Source organism: Haliotis cracherodii, unplaced genomic scaffold (assembly GCF_022045235.1).
Source record: "Haliotis cracherodii isolate W230 unplaced genomic scaffold, xgHalCrac1.p SCAF_10, whole genome shotgun sequence".
In the NCBI taxonomy this organism is placed as follows: Eukaryota; Metazoa; Mollusca; class Gastropoda; order Lepetellida; family Haliotidae; genus Haliotis; species Haliotis cracherodii.
This window is the reverse complement of record NW_027266265.1, coordinates 29,996,019-30,017,642: the sequence shown is the minus strand read 5'-3', so window position 1 is coordinate 30,017,642 and position 21,624 is coordinate 29,996,019. Positions and strand designations below refer to the sequence as shown.

Below are 21,624 nucleotides of genomic sequence, written 5' to 3'. Positions count from 1 at the left end.
ATTCTTGCAATTCTGGCCAGCATATCTGATTTCCGTATATATACAGAATGATCATTTTTGAATGGTTAATAATATATTCCATGCTATACATGTAGTGGATTTCCCTTCTGTTAAGATTGAATTTCTGAATAAAGGCGGTTAAGCCTGAAACCGAGTTGTTCCACAAAGCTGATATATTATCATGATGATTAGCTCAAGAACCTACTTCTTCATTTAGATTTACCGGTCAAAGTCTGCTCTGGATTTCCCTGACATGACCTCCAATAGAGGTGTCCTCTGATCATAATGCAGAGAAGTATTGTACTGGATTAAAAGATCTGATTTTAATGAGATTGTGGCAAGCTCATCTACATACATCCCCCTGATCAACCCATCTCCCTTCCAACAACTCTCTTGGCTTCATTAGCCCTTACGCCTTGCCTTAGATTCCTGTCTCTGCTTCATCAAAATCACAATCCCAGTTCACCCCGTCAGAACTTCTCCCTCACCCCTCTCATTATGACCATTTCCCCTCAGAACTTATCCTGTACTCCTTCATTTTACCATCCACCCCACTCTGGTATCATATTCCCCTCCTATTTATTACCCCCTCAGACCTTATCCCATACCCCGTCATTTTACCCCCCACCCTGGTATCATATTCCCCTCCTATTTATTACCCCCTCAGACCTTATCCCATACCCCCTCATTTAACCACCCACCCCAATTTCCTTCGTTAACCTTCTCAGCCCTTCTCTCCAAACTTCTCATTTTACCACCCATCCAATCCTGGTCTCAAACTCCTTTTCCCCTGTTTCTCCTTAGTCCCACTCCTCCTCGTCCCTCTCCTCCCCATCTTCATCCTGCCTGTTCTCTACTGGCGGCTCCACAGGCTGGATGTTGTTCAACAAGTCTCGCATGGCATCCATCAACACCCCAATGCCTCTTCGCAAATTGTTCCCCTCAGGGTTATCTCCCCCTGCGGCTCCCTCTGGGGCTGCAACTGCTGCTGGTGCTGGATCAGGATCCTGGAACAAAGTGTCTGTGAGTGTGAGCACGATGAGTGTGTAAAATGAGACTTTTGTCCTGTGCTGCTTTGAACAGTATTTCAGTTATAGCACTATTCAGTTGGCAGTATTAAATCATTAAATCAGATCTTAGTTCTTGCTACCGCTAAACAAAGATTTGAGGACATCCCATTGGGGTCACTTTCCTGATCTGGTAAGCAACGCTGTGATTGGTCAGATAATAGGTTGTTCTGACATGACCTTTAATAGGAGTCCTCGCTACCGCTACACAAAGATCTGATTTTAATGAGACTGTCCAAAATAAACATAACTACTTTCTGAAGTAGCAACAAATACACTTACATTAGGGTTGTAGTTGGGCAGCAAGGACCTGAGGAAGAGGGAAAGTGAGCTGCCTCCCTGCTCCCCTCGCCGGCCCCTGAAACAGGTAGGAATACTTCTCTATCACTGGGGTTAATTCTCAGCACTTATACAAATACCAAAATTGTTTCATCAGTTAAATCTAACTTTCCTCAAAGCATGCAAAGGGTGTATAATGCTTTTCATGTTTCTCACCCAAACCTGTCATAATTTTACAACCATGTTGCAATTCTGTTATCAATTCAATGTCTATCTTAAGCCACTATAGAGCTGTAAACAGTGTATGCTCTTGTGGAGAAATGTGGTCCTAATACTGTTAATGTCAAGCTTTAACACATACATACAACATGGGAATGCTTGGTATGACTGCCACAGAGTACGAAAAAGTTGTATACTCTGTAAGTCACCAACTCTTGACAAGTTTAAGAGATGAGTCAAAACAGTTTACAGGTATGCTAAGCCAAAACGGAATTTGTGGTAAATCAGTATCAAATCTTTAAATGCTTAAACTGTTAAAAGCATGTGATGATACTAACATCAAACAACATTGGAAATAAACAGCCCTTGTCCTTAAGTCACTAACTGAAAACACAGCCACATTAGCTCTACCGTACTTTCAGTTCCAACTCTATAGTCTTCTGACTTATATTATATAATAATAATGTGTACCGTAATTGACATGATAAGTTGTTAGCTCACCTGACTGGGCGGTCATAGGTTGCAACAGCATCATGAGGAGGCAGGGGGTCGTAGCTTAGAATTGGAGATGTCGTCAGCTCCTGCAAACATGGAGATAAATCAATTTTTAATACACTTGCAATGAAGTAAACCCCTATGAAAATGAATTGCCAATGTCCCCTACCTGCGCTTTGATATTCAAGGTCGGCCCTACAGAAACAATGACATGACATGGCTATGTAGTTAAGACATTGGAAGACATCAGCTGTTCTCCGACCAGTGGATTTATACGCCTTCCAGGTATCATTCTCAACTCCCTGGGGAGAATACAAACCAAGCTGCCTACGGGCGCTGGAGGATTTTTACATCCGCCCTACACATCAGGTACACATTCCCTGCTGGGACTAAGTCACTTGCCCAGGGTGACACCACACGTTTTGACACTTTGGTTTCGGGTGTATTCGTGTTTCCATCTGGTCATCTACAGTCGGATGAGTGGGTTCTTTTGTGTACACAAGGTGAAAGTACTATACACTAAAGGTAGTGACAACCCCATAAAGACATGTAAGCATACTCCAATGGCTGAATAACAACTGGTTCCTAGAGGAATACGATCTCAGCACCGGGAGCTCCTACCTCCTGTGTCCCTCACCCCAATTGAATGAGGAGAGCCTGTACCCAGCTTCCATAATGAAACAACCTATTAATTGTTTGAGTAGGCACTTTTCTATCAAAAATATAAATTAAGGATGAAATGACCATCAGGGAAATTTACTTTGTTGATGATTATTATAATACTTTTCAGCTTCATATTGTCGTGTCCCTTGGCGTGGCTTACTACTGGTACCTTCAGGCCACACATTTTTATTTTTCGTTTCACTGGCCTCCTGCCCCTATTGAAAAGCAGCCAGGAAAGAAATAAATTAAACATATAAATAATTACTATTATCATTATATCTTCCAAAAGTAATATAGACCCTCAATAAAAAATGTTATATTCATAAATTCCATGTCTACATCACTATAAGTGATTCAAGTTTTAACTCCACAAATTAATGAGTGAGTGAGTGAGTGAGTGAGTGAGTGAGTGAGTGAGTGAGTGAGTGAGTGAGTGAGTGAGTGAGAGAATGAATGGAAGCCTGTAGAGAATCAAGTCCATACCAGACAATCCAGTGATTGATATTTTGAGCAACGATCCACGCCAAATGGGTACAAAGTCATTCAATCACCAAGTCACTAAGCCTGACCATCACATCCATTACGTAGCCTCTTACGACCAGTATGGGTTGCTGGGGACCAGTGCTGACCCACAATCCACTGTGGTCAAACAGAATATGGACAGACCATGTACAAAAAGGTGACAGACAGGCAGTTAGTCAACCATAACACTGAGGTGTGACATGTGTGAGGACACCTGTCTCTGTTTCTCGGTCCACTGAAAGAACTTACTGGTGGTAGTGCAGCTGTGGCATCCTTGATCTCAGACACAATGATGTGACGGAAGATGTTGCGTGGTGTGCCTTGGTACCGGATACTTCGTCTGTTGATCATAATATCCGATATTATCTTTATACAGTGTTTGATACTGACTAAAATTTGCCAGTGGTCCAACGGAACAGCACATGCAAGTATCTACTGGTCCTGTTTCATCTCTACAGACACAATGGTGCTGACCAAAACAGGTTTTCAATCGCAGATACATGTACTTAATCATGTTCATACAAAAACTGAGCGGGCGTAATTGGAATGACAAACGTGTCAAGAAGGTAACCACTGTACCACACAGGGTTGTTTAGCTTGCTGGTTTTGCTTGGATCCAAGAGACAATCTTTCACAGATTTCAAAAGTCAAACAAACTACAGTGAAAAAATAGTCAAAACATGAAAAAAATCCTATTTTTTTCAGAAAATACACATATCAAAATTAAATTTTGCACTGCACCTCTTCTGTTATTATGGAAACTATTCCCTAAATTTGAAAAGAATCCATGTAGTTTTCTAGTTACAGGTTGCACAAATGTTTCAGGAAAAAACCTTTCAATGCAAAATAGCAAAATTTTTCAGAAAACTTAATTTTTGAAAACAAACTTTGCACTGCACCTCTCCTATTGATATAGAAACTGTAACCCCAATTGGAAAAGAATCCATGAAGTAGATTTCAAGTTATCAAGTTATAGGTCGCACAAATGTTGCAGTAAAAGAATTCTAAGTAAAAAAATGAAAAATAGCTGTATTTGTTCAGAAGATCCAAATACTGAATCAAACTTTGCACTGCACCTCTCCAATAGGTATAAAAAGGGTTCCCCAAGTTTGAAAATCTATGCAGTTGTTTTCAAGTTATAGGTTGAACACAAAAATGTCCTTGGAAGGACTGACAGACAGAATTCCTTGTTATAACTATTTATACCCCTGCCCTTTTATAATAATAGCATTCCCACAACACTCCTACCCTCTACAATACACTATAGATTATTTATACACAGATGGTACAACAGTTATTGATACCAGTTCCTGGATCAGTTTGTGTTAGAGTCAGTGTGAACAGCACTGGGACAGGTGTTGCCAGTTTCAATACAGGTATTGTGTTTGTTTACCAGGTCTCCTGACTCTCAGAGAGGCTTGTCATGACTACAGAAACATCTTGACAAACTAATGCAAGCCTCCATAGCTCAGTGGATAGAGCACTGGTCTTGTAAACCAGGGGTCGTGAGTTCGATCCTCACTGGGGGCTGATTTTTTTTTTTAAACATGATATTTTTACAAGTATCTTTGAACAGAATGGTGACTTTTGACATTTAATTTGAACAAAATTACAACTGCAAATATACTTGGCTTTCAAATATATCTAAATACTATAAATTATTTCTAGGAATATATGCATTCTGAATGCATGAATAATATTTTTGAAACAAAACACCAGTTTCTATTATTGTTTGGGTAATTTTAGAAGTGTATTACATTTCAGTCTAATTAAATATAACTATTCATACCTTTCAATTATCATTCTGATTTACTTTTCAGAAATAAATATTTCATCAAAGGCCATTTTCATTGATCACAAGTGAAATGGAAGAACACACATCACACAAGCAGTGGAGTTGTGGTTGCCATGGTTGCTTATATATAGCAATGCCCGTATAATATAACGGGGGGGGGGGGAGGAGGAGGGAGGGAGATAAGGTGCTGCAATTCACTGAGCAGAGTTGCATCCCTTAGGCATATCAGAATCCTATGACTGTGGGTTTGAATCCAAGATTTCACTCTGACTATGATTCTTGGTTTGTCAGCACTGTACCTCTATACTCTTAAGTTTAAGGTAGTAATCCTACTAAGACAAACATCACCTTGGGCCTTCCTACCCCATTATGCCGTGACACATCGTATTCACCGTATTAAGCACCCTGCTCGAGTAAGCCCCCTACTGAGACCAAAAATAAATGTAACAGTTCATATTTTTCTTTTACAGAAACAGAAACATAGACGGAATTTTAGTCTGTCTTACAGTCCCTGAACCATATTATTTCCCCTTCCGCCCACCCTTTTCTGTAATGTAAAAGCCCTAAATGGAGCAAGTCTGGGTTTTCCTCAGGTTCAAATCATTCATCTCACTGGGGCTCCTTTCCAATTTAAATTGAGTTATTTGTCTCTATCAAAATTATATATTTTCAGAGACTAAGTATTAATCTAGAGTTTTAGCTTCATTGACTTTTGAACTGTTTGTCCACTCCCGCTGGTTCTCTGAAACTAAATTTTACTGATTTAAGGAATAAGTGACCCCCAATGTAAATTTTCTAAGCTCCAAGTGACCCCCAATGTCTATTTTCTAAGCTCCAAGAGACCCCCAATGTCAATTTTCAAAGCTCCAAGGTAGCTTAACATAGCGAATACAGGGTATGGTCACTACAGTACTGCTCCAATACTGTTGATCCCAGCTACTCGAATAACAGTGAAGAACAAGCTGCACCCCCCTCATGGTTTATTCTCCCTACTCCCCCTTGCTGCTTACTTCTTACATGAAGCAATGGCTTACTTTTGCCTGGCATCCTCAACAAGTGGGTCCTTCCTGTCCACCCTAGCCAGCACCTCCTTCACGTTCTTCTCCAACCAGGCCATCGCATCAGGCTCCTTCCAGCAGGGAAAGCTGCGCCCAATGTACAGAGCTATCAGTTGCTTCAGCGCCTCTGTCTGACTGTCAAATAGAAGGATAATCATTGTTATGTCTATCTCGGATATATCATCCCCAACGGGAGTCCATACTACAGTGCTTCTTGTACTCGGTGACTCACTGGATCGCGGGGATGTACATGGTTCCCCATCTACACTATTGTTTGGCATCTTAGTAAGTTTGTTCAAGGTTCTTAGAGATATGGAACACTCAACTTCAAGGCCTTTTCAAGGCTTTCAATTGCCATTTTCAAGGCTTGTTTAATTGGGTTATTAGCGTTAGTCTGTCAATGTTGTTTTCAATCCAATATACAATGAATTAGTTGTAAGAGCTAAAAACAACAAGCAGGGGTCCGGAAATGGTCATATGCCCCAGACATGTCCGATTGGGAATCTCAAATGTCCGGTTTAAAATATTGCTTACGGGACATTTAAATTTTTCTGTCCGGACATTTTAAAAAACAAACAACGCTACCTTCAGAGTCCAAATAATTGATGAGCGTTATGGTATCCCTTCAATGACTTCAGGTGAATAAACAGGCATATCAAACTTGGTCAATAAAAGTATCAAATTTGATATAAAACATCACTAGACATGATGATTTTACCATTTAAAATGTAATTCCTGCTCTCCAAGGCATTGTTTTATATGCAGAGATTAAGATTACCGTGCGTATTTTCTCGTAAACTAAGCCGGAAATTGCAATCAGCTGTGCACGACTTTCCTCCCAATCTACTGGTGATTCAGTTAAAACGTACCCAGTGATACCACTTTAAAGAATTTTGATGCAATGGTGGGAAGAAATTGTATCTGAAATTATTACTTTATCAGGAAGAATATATTCCAATATCGTGTTATTTTAGTTGCAGCTTCCACCATATATACTTAAAATTATAAGAACCATAAGCATAGCACTTTGGTACAGATGGTATGCTGGATATATTTTTTGATGTATGGAATGATTTTGACCAGTCACCGTAGGGACTTCTCACGCTACATGCATTTCGATTGCGAAAACGTTATGTAGACATTTAATAGTCAAACTGCCTCAAATATGACTTTTAGCGAGTCATGGTACTGCATCTATGATATGTGTATCCATTCTTTTGCAACTAAAGTTCGTTTCAAGGCGTCAATAGCAGTAATCTGACCGGGGTTGCTGTAAATAACGCTGAGTGGTGAGATCTAGCGATCACTTCGCATACGATTTTGCCGAAATTATTGCAAACATTATTATAATTATTGAATGAAATACTGAATAATATTAATCAAATATATTAAAAACTCTAGTCCAGATAAACAGTGAATTTTTTTTTTTATTACCAGATATTATAATGATAGGATTAAATTGGGCCTTAAATTGCGTTCTTCAGTTCGGATTTGTTGACTTGTTTTTCCGGTGTTACGTGATCGCGGTGATCAGCTGTTAATGTTTTCTGAGACGGGGAGAAAACATTGTGTCATTGGAAAACTTGAGTTTACTAAAAATGTTAGTAAATTTTGGGAGCCATGCTTTACTTCGCTATAACTGAAGCGCTCAATAACGAGGGAACACTGTACGAAACAACTTGTAATGTGTGTGAAAAGTCATTAGAAAATACGCTATTTGAAGGGGGCATGGCCTAAATGCAAATGTCCGATTGGGATATTATTTTTTCTGGACCCCTGATAACAAGTATATTTCATTTTGTTCAAATTCAAGGATTTTCAAGCTATTTTGGAGATTTTCATGAACTTTTCCAAGACTGAATGAACCTTGTAAAACAGTGCCTGCCTCCTAGAGTGCCTGCCTCATACAGTACCTGCCTTGTAGAGTACCTGCCTTGTAGAGCACCTGCCTCATACAGTGCCTGCCTCGTACATTGCCAGCCTCATACAGTACCTGCTTTATACAGTATCTGCCATGAACTACTCACCTGTTCTGTGAAGCGGGTCCAAAGAATGGATGTGAATTGACAGCAGCATCTGGACTGACACTGCACTTGTCCAGCAGCGGCATCAACGTCCCGGGGAACATGATCAGGCTGGACTGGAGCTGCAGACAAGCACACATTTCCATATTTCTAAACATCTTGATAAAAAGTATAAAACCACTCACATAAAACCAGACACATAATATTGTATACACACAAAAAATGGAGGAATGGATGTAAATAATATCCCCTATTGGTCCCACCTAATGCAAAGAGTATTGATGTTAGAAAGATTAACCGCTTAAAATTGAATCACGTATGCAAGATTTATCAGATATTCTTAACGGTCCATATCAAATATTCTTCAATCTATAATAAGCACACAGCACCACATATAATTTGTATTTTATTTCCTGTAGATAGTGGTAATCCTAGGGCCTCAATCATAATACCTGAGACCCCAGCCATTTATTACTGAGAGTCTGAAGGACCAGCAAATACTAGTATAAAGACCAATGTAAATCACTGTATAATGGTATACAATTTGATCAAATCAACATGGATACCCAACTCAGTATACTGACTCATTAAGATGTTTAGTTGGTTGGTTGATTTGTTGTTTAATGCCGCACTCAGCAATATTCCAGCTATATGACGGCGGTCTGTAAATAATTGAAATATCCAGTGATTGATATCATGAGCATCATCCGCGCAATGGGGATCGATGACATGCATCAACCAAGTCAGTGAGTCTGACCCCCCAAATCCAGAGATTCAGCGTGTTTGGTGCATGGTGTTTGTGTACATGATCCAATATGCAAAAAAATCGGTAAGTTAGAGGTACGATTTCTGAGCAGGGATTTTGCTCAGAATCGAAAAATCACGACATTTTGAACTTTTGAAACCGCTTACTCTTAAAGTACAGCTTTGATTTTTGTTCATTTATGAAGCTCTAGAAGCTCTCAGGGGTCAAGCTGATGAAAACGGTCAGCCATCAAATTACTCTCCATAACCAATGTAGAGCTTCACCTGATTTGTGGCTTGTGCACTGTACGTAGACAGGACCACCTGCTACCACATCCAACCACATTCATGCCTTGGATCTGGGGCGGTCGGGTAGCCTAGTGGTTAAAGCGTTCGCTCGTCAAGCCGAAGACCCGGGTTCGATTCCCAACATGGGTATACAATGTGTGAAGCTCATTTCTGGTGTCCCCCGCCGTGATATTGCTGGAATATTGCTAGAAGCGGCGTAAAACCATACTCACTCACTCACTCATGCCTTGGATGTCTAATACTCATGTAAATGCTGTGTAGATTATTCCTATCCCACTGTACATCACTCACCAGACTATCTGCAGCATCAGTACTTTCTTGGTTCTGATTGGCCAGATGGAACATTGCCAGTGGAACAGAGAATGCAAAGTTGGGCAACTGTGTGAGGTTCCGGTGTGCCTGTAAATCACACATTCCACAATAATGCCATGGCACTGTAGCTCACCTGGGTAGCTTGAAATGTCAACAAAGACATCCATGAACAAAAGTTGCAGTCAGCACTGATATTCAAATACCCTCTGCATATACTAAGAACAAGAAACTGATGGTAAATGCCATAGATACCCCATATATCATCAAAAGAAGAAACCAGTAAAAAAAGAAATCAAGGTCAAACATTAACAAGAGGATGTAACCAGTATGTGAGATGTGTCCCCCATTACCGTATTCGACATAATAAGCGCCCCGCTCTAATAAGCGCCCACGGCGATATTTGCTAATATATTGGCTAGTGAACAATCCCAATTATTACCCCTCTCGATTGATCAATGTGCACAAGACTCATTTATTCGTGTATAATATACACTACTGTTATATGCACCCTTAATTTTTGGCAATTAAATTCTGGAAAATATATCTGTCGTGTATAATACCCACTGACTTTTCTTAAGTATAATTTCAGGATAAACCACAAAGTTTACAATCTTTCAACTCTGTTTTTTCTCTCACCAAAATTATATTCTAATAAGAGCCCCCTATTTCTAATTTTGGGAGCCCCCTGGGTGCTTATTAATATTACGTCAAATTGTCTTGTCATCCAAAACTATCCACTATGCACAAATACGGGTCCTCTTTTATCCAGAAATTGAGTAATCAAACTCTCAATCCTTTTTGGAAAGACTGTTTGGAGGGTTTTTATGAACTCTCTAATAAGGCTACAATTGATACTTCTGATGCACTGGTAAGCAAACCTCTATTTTATAATCCAGATATCAAGATTGACAAACAAACTATTTTTTTTAAACAGTGGGTTGACGCAAGAGTGTATAGAATTTGCGATTTATTAGATATAAATAGTTGTTTTTTGTCATACAATGACTTTTGTAGGAAACATGAGTTCACATTGCCAATCATGCAGTTCAATAGTATAGTTTCTGCAGTTTCAAACTATATTAAGAAGGCAAACATAAAAATGGAGAACACCATTAGACCTTTAGATTACAGTTTATTATTGACTAAGCTTTTCTCATTAAAGAAAGTTTCCAAACATGCCTACTATACACTTTTGGGACCTTTGGTTAGACAGAAACCAGAAGCCAGACAGAAATGGGAATTTATTTTTGGTGAATTAAACTGGAAATCCATTTTTATAAAACCTTTCAAAATAACCAAAGATACAAAGCTTCGGTGGTTTCAGTTCAGGATAATTCATAGGATACTTACAACCAACTCATTTCTATTTTATATCAAGAATGTGGACAGTGATCGATGTACTTTTTGCAGTGTTGACAGAGAGACGATCGTCCATCTCTTGTGGGAGTGTGATATTGTACAGAATTTTTGGAAACAGTTTATGAGCTGGATAAATGACAAATGTGGACACATTCATAATCTAAATCTTTCAGCAGAATTTATTATTTTTGGCTTTAAAAAAAATCTTATTACTGATAAAGTGTTTGATTTTATCATACTGTTCACAAAATACTTTATCTACAGATGTAGAGTTCAAAATATACTACTGAATATACAGTTTTTAAAGAGTGAACTCAAATTTCGCTATAAAATAGAGAAAAGATGTTTTTTGTCCACAAACAGAGGTTTGGATTTAACAAAGACTGGATGATGTACCATAACCTTTTTGAATTTTAGGATATGTATGTGTGTATGTATGTATGTGTCCCTGTGTGAAAGCTTGTAATATCAATCATCACATTACAAATGATGTGCAAACAGTTAATGTATTAAAATACATTATATCGTGTACAATGTATTCTGAACCCTGAATAAATAAAAAAACAAACCAAAAAAAACAATTATGTCAAACACCAGAGATGGGGGGGGGGTGGGCACTCGTAATCGTGTCTACAAGTGTTATTTACTAAAATAATAAATCAAAATTAAGTACAGTTATTGATAGTTATAACAGTTATCAAATTACATTAAAGGACATTTTAAAAAAAAAAAAATTAAACGGTCAACTTCTTTAGAAAACTGTGTGAAATTAGAGCAAAATCAACTGTTAAAAATTGAAAAGATGAAACCTATTCAGAAAACAATCCTGTGTGTTTCCGGCCTCCTTAAACATGTTATATCATAGGATGTCCTGCCTGATCTCACCTCCCATTCGTGGTACATCCTGATGAGGAAGCTGAACTGTTCAGCTCGTAGTGCATAGAAGTCAATCATCAGCAGCACACACATGGGGTCACCATCGGGGTCCAAGCTGGAATATCATGTGTAACATCTTTCAATCAACAGTGAAAGAAAAAAATCTTAATTCAAAAACACATATTAGTTTTACTTCAAGGTAAATTTGTTTGGTTGTTTAATGCTGCTCTCAGCCATTTTCCAGCTACATAAGAGCGGCTTGTAAATTATGGAGTCTAGACAAGACAAAATAGCTTATGACATTAAGCTTCATATCATGAGCAAACAATCCACACTGTCGGGTATGTTGACAATCAACAATGTCACACAGCCTGACCATCCAATTCCTTGTATGACAAGCATGGGTTGTTTAGGACCAATTCTAACCCAGAATCCCCACGGGAGCAAGGTACATAATGCAAATACATATCACATCCTATATCATATGAGGGGCAATGTATACAACTTTACAGAAATCTTTTAAGTTTAATTGATAAATGTCCTACCTACAAAACAGCCTAAATATTTACAACAAAAAATCATTGTGTTGCATCTGTATAACACAAAGCATTTGATGTTCAACTAAGTGCAAAAAAGCATAAGCTTTCAGTATTTTGTGTGTGCAATATACATCATGGTTGAAAATTCTGGCGCTTCAATGGTGCCTGTTCATATCTGACTAGAACCCTTTCTGACTCAGAGCAACACCTACCTGAGTAGAAGTTTACAGAACTCCAGAGCAGTTCTGTAGCATCCCCTCTGTCCAACTGACGACAGATGTCGGAATAGGCACAGGTACATTGCCCTGTAGACATACAAACATATACACATCACATAGCTTGTTCAGTAGACTGGCAAACATCATACAGCTCATTCAGTAGATATACAAACATCCTATAGCTTTTTCAGTAGACTGACAAACATCCTATAGTTTGTTTAGTAGACATACAAACATCATATAGCTTGTTCAATAGACATACAAACATCATGCAGTTCGTTCAATAGATAATCAAACACCCTATAGCTTTTTCAGTAGACAATCAAACATCTTCTAGCTTGTTTAATAGATATACAAACATCATATAGATCGTTCAATAGACAATCAAACACCCTATAGCTTGGTCAGTAGACATACAAACATGTTATAGCTTGTTCAGTAGACATACAAACATCACATACCTTGTTTAGTAGACATACAAACATCACATACCTTGTTCAGTAGACATACAAATATCACATACCTTGTTCAGTAGACATACAAACATCACATACCTTGTTCAGTAGACATACAAACATCACATACCTTGTTCAGTTGACATACAAACATCACATACCTTGTTCAGTAGACATACAAATATCACATACCTTGTTCAGTTGACATACAAATATCACATACCTTGTTCAGTAGACATACAAACATCATATACCTTGTTCAGTAGACATACAAACATCACATACCTTGTTCAGTAGACATACAAACATCACATACCTTGTTCAGTAGACATACAAATATCACATTACTTGTTCAGTAGACATACAAACATCACACACCTTGTTCAGTCGACATACAAACATCACATACCTTGTTCAGTAGACATACAAACATCACATCACAGATTGTTCAGTATATATGTTCACACATATGGTTCAGTTGACATACATCACACAGATCACTTCGTAGACATACAAACACCATATACAGTCGTTTAGGATGGTCACTACGTACATACAAATGTTTGAAAGCAAATTCTGGCTTTACAAAGACATTCTAATTGTCAGTCTTATTACTATTTGCGGTACCTGTTCTCCTGTCTCCTGTAGTCAAGCCTGCAGGTGCCTGTTGTCATACTGAAGGACGGATGGAATGTGTGTTCAAATGCATAGAGGGTTCTCTCTGTAATGAACAGTAAAATAGTGTCAAAAGAATGCACATCATTACAGACCACTGTGATATACTTGAAACTGAAATATTGCTGACGATGTAAAACAAACAACAAGCCTACATTACTTAATAACTTGAATTATCTTACCAACAAGTTCAGCGGCCATCTGCATATCTTCACTCATCTTAAAGACATCACTTAGCTGAATGAGTCCATTGATGTGATAGGGGTGCATCTGCAGCAAATTCTGTACAAACAAAAAACATCCAACTCACATTCACTTTCTCAATGAGCAGTGATTATACTGGGACAACTACTGAGCGACTAACATAATGTACTGTAACATATTTGAAGCAAATACTTGGATTGTCCACTTTAGAAATGAAGCCTGAGTGACACCTTGACACCCTTTTATAAAGAAAATAAGTCAATCTGACCGGCCCGATATATTCAGATCATTGAAATTCTTAAACATGGACCCCCTAGGAAAATCATCTAACTGGCCTGGATTCCTGTCAAAAGAACAATGACATATACAAAAATCTATTTGGGAGAGTGGCAGATTGAAAGTTACTATCAAAACGAAATGCAATTCATGAAGGTTCTTCCAGAAGCCATGACAGTAACTGTGATCATCATATGAAGGGACCACAATATAACCTAAGCCCTGTTTCACAAACCGATCTTAGTGCTACGATGATCAACTTAGTTTTTTCCTCCAAATGATGAAGGGTTGAATAGGGTACCAGTAGCACAAAAACTCAGCCATTCAGACAATCATGATACAGTCAAAGTCTCATTCCGGCTCATTATTACCAGGAAGGTGCGGGTACCAGACTAACAAAGACCTACACTGTTCAAAATTAAGGGAGTCCTGTGTTCTTGAAGCTTCTCCTTTCGTTCTTGAATCTTATAACTTCTAACATTAGGGTAATGACAAGGACCCCTTGACTTTCATGCCTAGTTTTGTACACTGTCAATTGACCACCTCCATTCTCCCCCCACCCCCATGATGCCTGCTGACTTACAGCAATGTTCTGTGGGTTGAGAGATTCCACTGCTTCCAAGAACTTGAACTCTGTCTGCTGGTACTGATGATTATGTTCAAATGTAAACATCTGACAGTTTGGACGATTGTCTAGAAGTGACATTGACAAACCTGAAAACAGACAATAATATCATTATGTCATTGAATGGGTGTTTTCATGTTGGGCTTGTTATAGGTCGAAACATATTATATTGGCCCAACACACCAATTTTATGGCATATGAATTAATTGACAACCTAAACTACATGTTTCCAAATAGTTCAGTAAATAATGTCACAGTCTATCACCTTGTTATGACTGCATTGTGAGGAATGCAATCACGCTCAAATCCTGTAGTGGCCCTTTGGTGCTTCTATATGAAGCGGGCGGATTTGAGCGTATCATATGGCAGCGTTAAAAATGTGCACTAGTCCTGCAGTCGTTGCCAAACTGCCCAATAGTTAAGGTATCCTAAGGACTGGTAGAAATTTGCCCTTTTTAGGCGTTTTGCTATATGTTAACATATTTAGCATAATAAGGGCTAAAACTGTTAGATTCTACCGCTGTATGGTAATACACAGACATTTTATCACCCACCAGTAACTGGAGCAATCCAAGACAGTTTGCCCTAGTATACCATCATAGATCTTCTTATGTGGGACCGTATGCCCATGTCTTTACCCAATCTCATAAAAAATCAGATCTTTCATGTCGATACGACACCTCATCACATGCAAAGATCTGACAATTCCTCAAGGTTGCATGAAGTGAACTTTCTAATCAGCCAATCAGCATTTAGGCTTCTAAATTCCAGATACCAGTGAGCATAGAGACCTGCATAAAAGTCTGCTTTCTGATCTCAAATACAAAGTTAAATGGCCAGTTCCTAATTTAAATAATAAAGGCCACATTATCATATTGTTGTGGATATCAAGACACACTGAGTGTCATGAAATCTACATAAAAAAGAGAGTACAATAGAAGAAATATTGGTCTTTTGTGTTGGTTTTCCTTTGTTAAAATAGAAATCCCTAAAATATGTTTTGCTCTAGTAAGGTCAACTTACGATAAACAATATGTTAAGACAAACACCTACTTAAAACGATGTACTTCAAGCTAATAGAACCTAGCAGGTTTGGCAAAGAGTTAGTAACACATTATTGTTTTAACTGGATAACAAATGATCAAGTTCAAAACTGATAGGAATGCATTTTTCACAAACTAATCCATCTTCAAAGCCCAAGGGTACCGCTGTAAGTTGTTACTGTGAAGGATTACTTCATTATCCAGTCATATTTACCAGTTCTTCCAATTGCTGGCCAGTTGTCCCGGGGCTGAACAAGCTTCGTTCCTCGATGGAAAGTTCTATGTCTTCCTCTGTGCCGACTTAAAATTGAGACACAAAAATAATATAAATATCATTTAAATCTCCTGTGTTGACAAGCATCTATGTACATTTTGAGAAAATTGAGGTTATTAGTTTGCAAATGAAATGAAAACTATTCTGTTTGAGGTGAGGGTTTTTCTCATGGTATATGAACACCAGATAAAACTACTTGACTCACTTAGTTTCTTGTTGGACTACCCGGGAACCAAATATCCTCCTCATTTCATTGTCAGGATTTAGATTCCTATTGACAAAAGAAAAAAGCACAATCAATGATAATTATATTCAGTCAATGAGGTTATATCACATCATTTTTTTATATGTGTATATGTAGTGAGTGAGCGAGTGAGTTGTGTTAAATGCTGCTTTTAACAGTATTCCAGTTCTATCACAGCGTGTCAGCTTAATGTGGGAGGAAAGCTCACTTCGGTGAAACACACAAGCACAGATATGGTGCTAACAAACCTAGAAACATAATCGGGGCCAACTAGGATTCGAAACCACAATCATAGGTTTCTGGTGTGCCCAAGGTACGCAACTCTGCACAGTGAATGCGGCGCCTTAGACATATAGAAGTATAGTTCCCAGGGAGTTGAGAATGATAACTTGAATGCATACGGATCTACTGGACAGGGAACAAACTATATATTTATCATCGAAAACTCTAGGAGATATCTCTGTAACAAGTCCCATGAAAATTCGGATTAGCATGTCATCATATTCCAATTGCGTAGATCGATGCTGATGATGCCAATCACTGGATTGCTAGTACAAATTTCATGAGTTACAGACCACCGTTATCATGAGCATCAATCTACATAATTGGGATACAATGACATGCGATCAGTCAAGTCACTGAGCCTTACCACTCGATCCATTTAGTCGTCTCTTACAACAAGCATAGGTTGCTGGGGATGTATAAGCTTACCCAGAATCCCCACAGGTAACCATGTAAATTAGTGCACATGCTTTATCTGACAACTGAAATACTTTGTGCATTGGGTTAGTGATATTCAAACTTGGCCAGCAGTTTCTTTGTGTACAAGACATATTGGCTAGTATCTTATTTCTAGAAATGCCAAACATACTTTTCTTCTTAATTAAAACTGAAAAGTTTGTTGTTAAACGCCGCACTCAGCAATATTCCAGCGTTATGATGGCGGACAATCCAATGATTGATGTCATGAGCAACGAATCACACCATTGGGACACAATGACAGGCATCAACCAAGTCAGCGATCTTGACACCCGGTTCCCATAAGTTGCCTCTTTCGACAAGCATGGGTTGCTGAGGACCTATTCTAACCCAAATCTTCACAGGGCATTTTCTTTTCTAGAATGTGAAGCCCTGAGTGAGTGAATGTTGTTTGATATCTCAGTACCGGCATTCAACAGCCTGAACACAATCAAGTCTGGGCCTGGCAAACCAGTGACTGATAGCATCAGCAACAATCCATCTGTCTGAAAATGATTTCATCAGCCAGATTACACATTGGCACCACCCTGTCATTGCTCTGATCGGCCATCTTGACAAACATGGGATGCGATGGGCCTATTCCGCCTTGGAATCCACACGTTGTCCAACATGTCCTAAATGTCTCTTTACCTGTGTTCCACATTCAGCAGTGCCCGCATGTCGCTGGTTATTGTGTCTACCACCATGCCACCCCCTGCTGTCTGGTCCGTTATACCCAGGATACGATTCACCTCTCGTATACCTGCATCAATCTCATCTTCACCCTGCAGTCAAACGGTGAAACATCAGAGAAAAAAAACAACACCTAACCACTCTGAGACTTTCGCCACTAGCCCAAAGCCCAAGTCTAGTAAAAATCTGTTTCGTCAAACTTGCTGAGCTAATAATAGTCGATACAATAACAGAAAATTTGACCTCATTTGATGCTAAGAATCTTGTTATTTTGGACAAGTACCGTAGTTTATGTAACATAACTAGATTTGGGGAGAAGACAACTAGTCCCTCTGAACCATCACTAGTCTCAGACTTACGACTAGTGGTCATGTCTATCTCCGTTTGTGTATTAGCAAATACACCTCAAAATGTACTGTGATACTCTTTCCAATACACTAAACAGTCTCTGCTGATCATTCAACAAAGAAATCAGGTGATATTTTTATTTGAAATTAAACATGAAAGTCAAGGGCCCTTGTCAAACCCCTATGTTAAATGTTAAAGATTCAGGGGGTCCCTGGATTCAAATAGTGCAGGAGATAAACTCAGTTCTGAAAGATAAGTCAGACACTTTCTTTGGTTAATTTCCATCATCCTAGCTGTCAAAATGTATCAATCACATCAGTTGAAAAAAACATTGGGTCAAAACTTTACCCGAGTTGTGTATAGTTGTGATAAATTTTGGCGATCTCCCCCTCCTTTGCTGTGTCATTTTGTCATGATTGGATGGTTAGTTGGTTGTTTAACGCTGCACTCAGCAATATTCCAGCTATATGATGGCGGTCTGTAAATAATCGAGACTGGACCAGGTAATCCAGTGATTGATATCATGAGCACCGATCCATGCAACTGGGATCGATGACATGCATCAACCAAGTCAGTGAGCCTGACCACCCGATCCCGTTAGTCGCCTCTTACGACAAGCATAGTTACCTTTTATGGCAAGCATGGGTTGCTGATGACCTATTCTACCCCGGATCTTCACCGGTAATTTTTTCATGACGCCTTTTTCATAATGCCCCCTTAATCTCAACACCCCGCTTTCATAAATGACCTTAATGGCATGCTGCAGCAAACTCTAATGGGGGGGGGGGGGGGGGGCACTTCCAACTAATAATTGAAAGAACCTTACATCTCCAGTCTGTACAGCTGTGTTGTTATCATTTTCTTTTCCTTTTTTCTTTTTTTTCTTTTTCTTCTTTTTTGTGACAGCTTTTGGGGAATTTTCCTCGCCCTCTTCCACAGGATTTCCAGTTTTCTCTTTATCCTCATTCTCTTTATCTTGTTTCACATCGACTTCGTCATTTACCTCTGCTGGTTTAACAGGTGCAACTATGATCGGCTCAGACTCCTCTACATCCTCATTTAGCTGAAATTGAAAGTCAAAAATAGTCATTTTTGACATGGAGATAGATTCTCACAAACTGTGCTACTTGTATTTCAATTTCCAACTACATATATTCACACATTATCAATTTTGGGTCTGTTTTATTTTCATTTAGGACAATGGCAGGGTTAGAAATTGGCACTAGTCCTATAGTCCTTGCCAAATTGCCCAATAGTAAAGGTATCTAGTAGATCTAGTAGAAATGTGGCATTTTTAAAGATTTTGCTATATGTTATTATAAGGACTAGTGGACTAAAACTGTTAGTTTCTACCGCTGAATGGTGTTATTTTTGTTGCTGTCTTGTTTAATGCCTCAAAAAGACAATCCAGTGAATGATACTTTGAGCAACAATCCATGACATCGCGGTACAATGACATCAGCATACATTGGGATATGCAATCAACAATGTTACCAAGCCTGCCCCTCCAATCAATTTGGTTGCCTCTTACAGATCAGCATAGTATGTTGGGGACCTTTCCTAACCTTGAATCCCCATGGCATTTATGACAATCTGAAATTGCAAGGTATGTAAAAATATACAACAACGGGTATATTTTTACCGCCATATTACTGTGAGCTGCGTGTGTTTTGATGATACAGTTTTATAGCAGTTATAGTTTGTCCTTTACAGATCGGAAATACTAAATACTTTCCTTGTAGAATATTGGGAAACGAACATGGATATCATCAACGATGTATATGATGTGAGTTGTTTAGGCACGTTCAACATATGAACAAAGACATACCAGTTCAAAGGGGTTAAAAGCAGGTTTCCTTCGTTTATGTTTCTTTTTGCTTTTCACTTCTTGAAATTCAGCTTCATCGGCGGAATCAGAGTCGACTATGAGCTCGACTGGGACGGCACTGAGTATGTCTCCGTCGCCCTGAAGTCTCCTTAAAGCTCTGCTTGACATGATACAACGAAACAATTAACTTTTAACCACAGGTTTTCGAAAGCATAAGTTTCCACGACGAAAGCTGTCTGCTTTCACAACCGGAAGTGAAGATACATTAACTCCGGTACTAGAGTCTATATTGCGAGAAACAAATTCTCCGCTGTAAAACTAATTCAGGATAGTGCCCAACTAGAATCTAGTTTTTAAATATTTTATGTACGTTTTGACATACGTGGAACAGATCTATCGAGTTTATCGGGCAAGAGGTTTGTTGAAATTCTGTGCAGAATTACAATATGGCTGCCTCCACGGTCGTCGCTATTTTACATACTTTTCGAGACCGTGTGTATGCGTTAGTTTTATCGACTATCGCACTTTTCAAGGGAGACAACTCATCGCAACTGTCCAATTCGCGTCTAATGTTACAAACCAATTAAAGTCAGCAAGTTCGCGTGTTTTACGACTGCTAATGACATTTGGATACAAGGACATGTCATCAGTTTTCCGATATTAATCAGCGCATATATCGTCAGTTGAGTGATCATGTCGTTTATATGTTTATGTTAGGCGTGGCGGGCGTCATATATTGTATTCAGACGGTAGTCATGCGATAAATTTGTCTGACATTTGTAGACAGAACCCAGCTACCCTAATGTTATCGATATTACCGCCCATGTTGTTTGAACACTTGTATTCCCATATCTGCATATTTTGTTTTCCCAAATTTTGTTTCATTAAAATAGGCTTCATTTTTTTTTTAGAAATCAAATGGTTGCTCGTACAGCAAAGAATGGTTGATTTTACCTTGATATGCTTCACAGTTCTGATTTTTTCCCCCTTTACGTCAAGTTTACAAAGTTGTGATTGAGAAAGTTTTAATCAGATACCACATAGATCTAGCATCTTGTACTGACAGTTAATATAATATGAGCAATTATAATGTATCTTCATACACAGTAAACATCGCCATGGCCTAATGTAATGTTAAAACCCCATAATGTTAGACAATAAGTAGGTTTATAAGTACAAAATATTTAGATCTAGCTTCTATTTGATTGTAACAAATGTTATATTTGGGATAACACTTTCTTAGTAAAGTACAGATTCTTGTACTTTTGGGGGTTGAGTTCTTGATTGATATTTTGAATATTACTTCAGATTTATATCATAATGTTCCACATAAAAATTATATGGAGACTTTTATCCTAGGTTAGGTATTATTAAACAGTAGTTATAGGCCTATCTATTTTGTTTCAATTTGAAAGTTTCTTCAAGTTACTTATTATCATGATTATGGGACACTTCAAAGAAAGACTGCATTAAGACATCAAATGTGTGTAAACAGAAAATAGGTTACTAGTTTACAATATCCAGCTTAGGCAAACTCACTATATACTGAGTTGAGCTTATAACTCAGACAACATCAACTTTGCTTTATTTCTTTACATATAGTATCAAGCACCACCTTTGCAGGCCTTGGATGTCTTGTGTATAGTATAGTACTGCCATGACGTTTGTTTCTGGAATATATCAACTTTGCTTTATTTCTTTATATATAGTATCAAGCACCACCTTTGCAGGCCTTGGGTGTC

At 38.5% G+C, this 21,624-nt stretch overlaps 1 protein-coding gene and 1 non-coding gene across 2 annotated transcripts; one reads left to right on the top strand and one right to left on the bottom strand.

Moving 5' to 3' along the window:
- Positions 1-715: 715 nt before the first annotated feature.
- Positions 716-20,170, bottom strand: LOC139454281 (ribosome quality control complex subunit TCF25-like). The gene is made up of 17 exons (XM_071235896.1): positions 19,883-20,170; positions 18,881-19,117; positions 17,665-17,798; positions 16,237-16,302; positions 15,972-16,057; positions 14,673-14,803; positions 13,792-13,891; positions 13,562-13,655; positions 12,474-12,566; positions 11,732-11,837; positions 9,467-9,574; positions 8,126-8,244; positions 6,075-6,233; positions 3,495-3,585; positions 2,067-2,146; positions 1,350-1,425; positions 716-1,007 (listed from the first exon to the last, which is right to left on the bottom strand). Exons 1-17 carry the CDS (start codon positions 20,048-20,050, stop codon positions 801-803), a joined length of 2,055 nt encoding a protein of 684 aa, XP_071091997.1. The 5' UTR covers positions 20,051-20,170; the 3' UTR covers positions 716-800.
- Trnat-ugu (transfer RNA threonine (anticodon UGU)) lies at positions 4,703-4,775 on the top strand. Its single transcript has one exon. It is a non-coding gene; the product is annotated as a tRNA-Thr (tRNA).
- Positions 20,171-21,624: the final 1,454 nt, after the last annotated feature.

Coding starts and splice junctions, on each gene's coding strand:
- LOC139454281 (XM_071235896.1), bottom strand. CDS start 20,050: ATGTCAAGCAGAGCTTTAAGGAGACTTCAGGGCGACGGAGACATACTC. Junction 16,058..16,236: donor GTAGTCCAACAAGAAACTAA/GTGAGTCAAGTA, acceptor CTCAATTTTAAG/TCGGCACAGAGGAAGACATA. Junction 8,245..9,466: donor CTGATGCTGCAGATAGTCTG/GTGAGTGATGTA, acceptor GCTTGTCTGCAG/CTCCAGTCCAGCCTGATCAT.